This window comes from Nicotiana tomentosiformis, chromosome 12 (genome assembly GCF_000390325.3).
Source record: "Nicotiana tomentosiformis chromosome 12, ASM39032v3, whole genome shotgun sequence".
NCBI lineage: Eukaryota > Viridiplantae > Streptophyta > Magnoliopsida > Solanales > Solanaceae > Nicotiana > Nicotiana tomentosiformis.
In genome coordinates, this window is record NC_090823.1 from 3,657,000 (window position 1) to 3,665,065 (window position 8,066).

General features: G+C 37.5%; 1 protein-coding gene across 1 annotated transcript; it reads right to left on the reverse strand.

The window, feature by feature from the left end:
* Positions 1-608: 608 nt before the first annotated feature.
* Positions 609-7,493, reverse strand: LOC104119213 (uncharacterized). The gene is made up of 15 exons (XM_009630658.3): positions 7,090-7,493; positions 5,549-5,939; positions 5,334-5,459; positions 5,150-5,254; positions 4,018-4,573; positions 3,719-3,759; positions 3,544-3,612; positions 3,365-3,465; positions 3,179-3,257; positions 2,998-3,096; positions 2,846-2,914; positions 2,716-2,765; positions 1,351-1,432; positions 1,119-1,213; positions 609-1,018 (listed from the first exon to the last, which is right to left on the reverse strand). The coding sequence occupies exons 1-15, from the start codon at positions 7,476-7,478 to the stop codon at positions 901-903; spliced, it is 2,370 nt and encodes a 789-aa protein (XP_009628953.1). The 5' UTR covers positions 7,479-7,493; the 3' UTR covers positions 609-900.
* Between the last annotated feature and the right edge of the window lie 573 nt (positions 7,494-8,066).

Genomic DNA, 8,066 nt, shown 5'->3' on the forward strand with positions numbered 1-8,066 from the left:
CTGCGTACAATAGACCCTTATGATCCGGCCCTTCTCCGGATGGCCGGACCCCCTCGCATAGCGGGAGCTTAGTGCCCTGACCGCCCCTCTTTTTTCAAGAAAAACAATAGGCAATACGAATTGAGCTCCCAAACTGATTCAATTTTGCTGACTTTGATTGATGATCAAGAATACAAAGCCAAAGATATTCCACAACTATCAGCTTTTCAATTCTATGGCCACAAACTCAATATATTGATTCAAAGACAGACACAATGTTTTAAGAGCGAAAAGTGCACAAAAGTGACAAAGTCCGCGGAATTTGATATCATGTACGGTTCTGTAGAGTGGGAGTAAGGGTGATTTATCTGTCATCTTTTCCACTATCACCCAAAAAAAACCAAACTCTGCCTTACATAAAGTTGCCCGAGTAAGATTCTTATGCGTTACTCACCCGTCAGCAACCAGAAACCCCACTTCCCGTATAAATTGGAGCGCACACTTCCTTGAAGTGAAGCGCATGATTGACAAAAAAAAAAACATTTGAGTAAATATGAATTTAGTGCTCCAAAAATACATTGCAACTAACATAACTAATTTCAACAACCACTATTCAAAAATGCCAATAATTAATACAACATCTCAAAGCTCTTTAATAGGGTAGAAGTTAATACATCATCTCAAAGTTGAGACTTAAAGGATCAGCTGACTTTGATATAATCTTTACACTGTTTTTTCCTAAGGAGGCTATGGACTATACATGCTTCAAACACAAACCCTTCACATTCAGGGGTAAATGGAGAACATTAACCAAAACTTTAAAACAAGAAAAGATTGTGAAAGAGAGAAAAACAAGTTGCACTGCCTTATGAATTCACTTGGACTAGTGAATTTATATAAGTTGTTATGTGTAGTAACCTGTCAAATCATGTTTGATAATATGGCCGTTTTCTTCCTAGCTGTCAACCCTGTAAACGAGAGAATTATGTCCGTCATCCTTTGAATTATGTCTTCAAATGATGGACGGATTGCTGGATTGCTGTTTGTAATAGAGAAACCAAGGTTTAGTCCGAGTTCTGTATTTGCATACTTCAATGAAAAAACATAAACGATCAAAAAAAATGAGAGAGAAAAAGCACCCTTGCCAACAATCGTGGATGATTGCAGAAACTCGAGTATCAAGATTTTCTGGAATTTCCAATCTACGATTCATAAATCCGACGACTCCTACAACCTTTAAGCACAAAACTTACATTGGTTCCAATAGTAACCACTAAGAAGAGAACCCAAAGGACTTTTAATTAGACAACTTCCTATCAACACTTGCATGCTCACGCTTGCAAATACCAAAGAGGTAAAAGTGAGAGTCACCTGAAAAGAGTTAAGGTTGCTCCATGGTATAGATTCAGTCATTAATTCCCATAGGATCACACCAAAACTGAAGACATCAGATCTGTGCGATAACAGAAGCAATCAATCAGAAAGCCATTGCAATTGAAATGCAGAAAAAGATGAGAAGCTCGTCCAAGTATATGATCCAGGTTTCAGCCAAACTATTAGTGGTAACTGATAGTAGCATGTAGAGCAATTTAAACATATTCACACAAAAGAAAAAATCCTGCATTGTAAGCAACATCTGGTACCAGGAAACACTATACTCACAAGGATAATGTTGAAGTGTGTGACCATCTCATCTAAAAGCTTTATCTGTTGCAGAGAACACACTTTTATTTACTTAATTATGTCTTCAACATGCACCCTCACGTGCGGGGTTGATTTTTTTTTTTTTTTTTTAATGAGCCAAGCACGTGAAAATTCTTTTTAATATTGGGTGGCAGTGAGACTCGAACCCAGTATCTCTGTCTGCTCTGATACCAAGTTGAAGTGTGTGACCATCTCATCTAAAAGCTTAAGTTGTTAGAGATAATACACTTTATTTACTTAATTATGTTTTCAACAGATAAAATGGTTCCTACCACCGAGGCGGACCTACGTTGTCCAGTGAGGGGCCCCGTGGACTTCAAGAAGAACTTACTATGTACATGTAAATATTTACAGGAAATAGTAATATAGAAACAGTGGTACCTGTTTACACAAAGTGTTCGTCAGTGCACTGGTTGGGAGGAGGTTTTGCAAGTCGTTTTGTGTGTTGTAACCAAGGTTTGAATCTCCCTCACGCCAATTACTTAAATTTTCACGCTAGTCTCTTCCCTCCCCCTTAAGTACATATAGACTGTATATTCTTATGCTGTTTTTTATGCTACCAGCCATTTCTGTTTTTTTTTTTCCCCCTTTGTGCTTCTTCTTTATTTTCTTTACTTTTGTTATTTTATTGTTTTATACCCAACTATCTAGTACCCTTAGATTAGAATAAGAGTGGACGAATACAATAGTCTTATGTTTATTGGTTGCATTTTTTAAATACATGGTCTATTATACTAAACTGAAATTAATCCCGAACCAATCAAATATACCCCCCTATTATCGATCTATAGGACCAACGACAGATTCACATTTAATGTAATGGTGTTTCCCGTATATCTCCGACTACAGTTATATCTTTTTGCCATCCTACATTAAACGCATTCTTTGGAAAAAAGGCACAAATGGAAAAGGGCTCAAGCTCAACAAGCAATTGAGCATCAGATCAATAAGCTAGTCACCAACGCAAACTAACGGATGCAAAAATATTTAATCTTTTGATGAAGCTTGCGCAAGCAATGTTTGGGAACTTACTTCTCTGTTGAAGGTTCATTTCGAAGTACTTCAGGAGCCATCCACTGCGGCTATAGTGAAACAGACAGGTAAAGGGATAAGCTTTATCTGATGTGACCATACGAATAGGGCAAAAGAAAAGATCTTTTACCGTCCCTCGCCCAGATTTTGATGTTAGAAAGGTTGCATCTTTAAATCTTGATAGGCCAAAATCTCCAACCTGAGAAAAAAATTATCAGTGGAGTTGTCTAGTTAAAGGGCTTCGCTCATAATAAATTGAAGCATCCATTCAGCAATCAGTACCTTGACGGTCCAACTTTTATCGACAAGCAGATTTGAAGATTTCAGGTCTCTATGTACAATAGGTGGGTTTCGGCGATGCAAATAATTCATACCTCTTGCCTAGAGTCAATTGAACAAGGTCAAGTGTCACACGGAAAACATATTAGAGAAGGAAATTGATGAGTTCAAGCAAAAACCACACCACATCGAGGGCCATCCTAAGACGCCGACTGAAGTCTAATGGCTTATTATTTCGGTGAAGCGCTTTGAAAAGACTTCCCCTGAAACACGTGATGAGAAGTGTCGTCAATCATTTGCCAATTGCCAGTCCAGTTTTATATACATATTCTCACGAAAATCTCCTCGTGGGAGTAACTCAGTTCATTACCTGGGCAAAAACTCGGTGACGATAGCAGGTTTTTCTTGAGAAAATATGGCCCCCATGAATAGCAACGCGTTAGGATGTCTGAGTCTTTTCATTATTTCAATCTGAAAAACATGGTGAAAGTAGATTAAAATTTTATGTCCTATGAAGGCAGTGCCCATTTAGCTGCTAGTATCACATACCTCCTTTTTGTACTCGAGCAATGTTTCATCGCAGCATTGATTCCCGAAAAAAACCTTAACAGCAACATCCTAAAGATAACTTTGAGAGAATTAAGAATTTATATACTTCCAAAATTGACATACTATTCCACTAACCTTCAGAACATAAACGAAAACTTTTGAGCTAGAGACGTACCGATCCGTTCCAGATTCCATGATACACAACACCATATGAACCTAAATAAAAAATAATGACAAAATGCTCGGCGTTATATGATGATAATTTATGCAAAGAGTTTCCATTGTACTTAATTCAGGCAATGATTTCTGCCCTTGTTGCAAAGTTATGCTTAAAATTTATACAATGACTCAATGAGTGGACAAGCGTACGAAAGTTCAAGAAAGGAGCTGCTTGTTGAAAAACATATTTGTCCAATGACACATTAGCTCCCAAAAAAAAAAACGTATGTAAATGATGAGATTACTCTACTTTACCTCGTCCAATTTCCTCCTTTAGGCTAATATCTTCCCATAAGATTTCACAATCTACTATCAAGCTTGACTCATTCTCAGTTATGTTTGATGAACTTCCACGGCTGTCAACGCTCCCCCCTGACTTTGGTGATTGCTTGCATTCTAAAAGCTGCTGCGATGAATCTTCCAGCTCTGAGAGTTTTGATTTCCCGAGTTGTAGCTTAAGCTCTTCATCATTCATACATGATCCCGGATACTGCTCAGGAATTTTAGATGCCTCGGGACATTCCTTGGAGTTCCTTGAGAAGGTTCCACTTGGACCCTCTACAACATCGTGCCCAGTTGTAGGGGCACACATTGTTCCCGGATCAAAACAAGTTCTTTTCTGGTTTTTCTGGAGGTTAATATATTCATCACCAAAGTGACAACAATTTGATTTAGCGTCTGAAGCTGTTGGCGGATATGGTTCAGCTACATCCTCACTAACACGAGTATTGTCATCCCCATTGTGTTGACCCTTCTCTTTACCAAGGTGCCCAAATCCTGCAATGTTCAGCTTTGACATAACCTTTGCTGCCTACAATTACAAACCAGTCATTAGAAATAACATCCAGCTTTAATCATATAACACATACAATTATCAAAACTTTTATTGGGACCTTCATTCTTTTATTCATTCAACACAAGATGCCTACACTTTTGTCTTTAACTTCTAATTCCTCTTGAGTCTTACTTAGTTGTGATCTCCGAGAGCACTCGTATTCCTCTCTCCTACCACGAAAACCTTTTTCCTTTTGATCCTTACATTCATCCCCTCTCTGAAAAAAGGCTGTAATATAGTAAACACCCCCCCCCCCCCTCATATTCTGTTCTTTTGATTTCAGTTATCAGTGATCTTAGCACGCTGCAGAGCGCACAGGAATTACTCAAATTGTCACAAAAGTTTAATGACCGGTTCTCGAATTTCATCTAGATCATTCCATGACTACTCTAGTAAACCTTAACAGATATGTTATTAGCACAAATCAGCCGCAACAAGACTTTGAAGGTAATTGCCACCCAATCTTTTCAAAGAATTAAATAAAGCCTAGAAGATAAAGCCAAGAGGAAGAGATGGACATTACTCCAGAAATTTAAAGAAATGGGAAATTACGATTTTGGAAGGCTGAGCAATGTCGAATGTAGATTCATCTTTCTGAGAGCTCTCTGCATTAGCTTTATTCTTCCCGCCGAGCAAATTGAAACTCAGCCGTGTCGCCTGAAATGATAATCTTACCTCATAAAGTTCCCGTTCAATTAATTAGAAGCAATCAAACCATCTATGAATTCACACTTACAGGTGCTCTGGGTGGCTTCAGCGGTTTCCCTTCTTTGACGTCTAAATCCGCCTGATCTCTGTCCCTTGCATCTGCAGATGCATTGCACGTATCCTCTCCACGCTTCAGTGAGAAAACTTTTGAAGCCTGAAAAATCAGGAAAAAACAAAGAATAGTTATTCAAAAAGTTAGACCAAAATGTTTATGAAGGGCAACGATAACACGATAATAAGCACCAGATTTGAAACAGACGATGCAATTTGTAGCCGTGGCTGCCATTGAATCCTTTTGAAATTTATTCCTCGTGCGCCAGGTTGAGCATTATCCTCATGGATACTTGCATTTCTGGAGTTTACATTAATAAATGAAGCCGCGTCATTCGAAACAGTGATAACACCAAAAAGCTCGTCATCCTCGTACAATGGGCTTTTCGTCACCATTGCCATGAAAATCTGACCGGACCTCTTCTTAAAAGGAAACAGACCCGACCATGATTCTCCACAGCTCAAATTTTCCATGAAAATCCTAGCCAGTTCATGATATTCTTCACAGATAAGCAGTTCAGTGGACCTTTGTCCAAGTATTTCATGATCTTTATAACCGTAAAGTCTTTCAGCAAATCGATTCCTGCATGAGAAGAATTTCCTTTGTATAATATACTACCTCACAACAGACAAGAGCCCCGAGATATGAAGGGGATTTAACATCAAGCCTATGGAAAAATATTTTCATAAACCAAATTGTTTCTCGCTCTGCCTATCCATCCCACTCAGCATACTTCCTCCCCTTAAATCCCCCTTTAAAAAGTAGGACAATTCCTCTGTGACAAAGTGAGTTAAACCAAAGTGCAGAATTTGAACTTTAGGACTAACAGAAAACATTAGCAGAGATCTGTTTGATTTAGTTCCTAATCGTAATATTTGGCCGGAGTCAATAAATCAATCAACTATGACTCAGTCTCAAACTAGTTTTGGTTGATGAAATGAATCCTCTATATATTCCGATACCAGGGCCCATTCTGTTCCACTATCATTTTAAATTTGTCTCTTAAAAGAAAAGTAGTATTCTCAAAATCCCACACTTATACATTTTAGACCTAATGTAAGTGTAACAACAACCTAACCTTAACTCGAACTAGTCTTTAGCTAAAGTGGTAAATGTGAAAGAGTACAACAACAACAACAAACCCAGTGAGTTCTCACAAGTGGGGTCTGGGGTCTATGGGCAGAGAGACTGTTTCCGATAGACCCTCGGCTAGAGAGTAGATGATAAATGTGAAAGAGTAAACTATATATAATCAATAGTGGTGCCTAATTGCTTTACTACTTGCTACCATGCCACAGTTTCAATCAATGATCTACACCTCAATCCCAAACTAGTTAGGGTCAGTTAAATTAAATACCCTAAATTCGTTCCTTTACAATAATAGATAAGATTTGATAATTTAGATGGCCTTAAAAACAGTTAAAGAACCAATTTCAAAGTAAATCTATCTCAAAGTCAACTTCATTCTATTGAATCCCCTTGATATGAGGAAAAATTCTATCAAATTTATTCTAGACTTTTTTGAAGTATAAATTCCTAGCTCCGCCACTGTTTAACCTAAATATAAACACAAAAGAAGCAAATTTTAAAGTAAATCTACATCTAAGTCAACTTCATTTTATCAATCATAAATTCAACTATCAACAATCCCCAGCTCAAAAGAACATCACTAATTAGAATTAGTGCAAAGAAATGATCAGATTTAAAAGTAAATTACTTGTTAATTACTTACCAGTAAATAATTTCCCCAGAATCAGCTCTACTAACGTGAACTGCATGACCCATGCAATTCAACACGTTTTTGTACGGACTCCCACTAAAGAAAACTCCAGGCAATAACCTCATTTCAGCTGAAAAATCTGTTAATTTTTCATCTGAATCCATATTCACAATACTATTCTTATTTTTTTCTTGATATAACACGTTGAATTGTTCCACAAGTTTCCTATAACTTGATTCCAGTGAGTAGAATTTTTCAACCAAGATTTGATTAAGATCAGAGTTTGATTCTTCGCCGGCAGCTCCACCGTGCATGGCGGCCGGAAACGGTGGTGGAAGTGGTGGTGACGGTGGTGGTGAGAAATGAGCATCTGGGTTCTGAATTCTGACTGAGGTGGCCATAACTTTTTTTTTTTTTAGTATTGGATAGTGTCAGTTTCTTGATTTAAAAATTGGATTTTTTTTAATGTTTACGTGGAACAAGTGGGTGTTTGCCACGTGGCTTTCGCCGGCCAAGTGAAGCTATCAGCTGTTAACTGGTGGACGAGTGAGTATCAATTAATGAAAATTACTATAAGTCAAGTTAAAGGGTAGAATTGGTAGTAAAAAAAAGTTTATGTTCTCTGATTCGTGGAGAAGAGAAATGGAAAAAGCCTTTCAACTTAGTGAAAATTATTTTTCTATTCTAATTAACTTCTATACACTATGTTAATCTTTACACTAATTGGATTGTTTTATTAATTACGGTAATGTCCGGACCAGCTTGCACATAGCTTAACTATTTTAAAGAGTATCTGTTATCTCCCAGTACCGAATAATCCTCTCCACCAAATTTATACAGATGAAAGATTAGTGATAATTGTTCATAATAAGAGAATTAGTACATAGAAAATAAGGTTATGGCCACAAAATTTACATTAATTAGTCTTCATCTTTATGATGGTGACGTCCGAATCACCTTGCGCATGCCTTAATTATTTTATCGGATAT

Excerpts from the sequence above, each read along its gene's own strand:
- LOC104119213 (XM_009630658.3), bottom strand. The coding sequence starts at position 7,478 with ATGGCCACCTCAGTCAGAATTCAGAACCCAGATGCTCATTTCTCACCA. Across the intron at positions 5,940-7,089 it reads TCTGGGGAAATTATTTACTG|GAATCGATTTGCTGAAAGAC; the intron begins GTAAGTAATTAA and ends CTTCTCATGCAG. Across the intron at positions 3,466-3,543 it reads TGCTCGAGTACAAAAAGGAG|ATTGAAATAATGAAAAGACT; the intron begins GTATGTGATACT and ends CATGTTTTTCAG.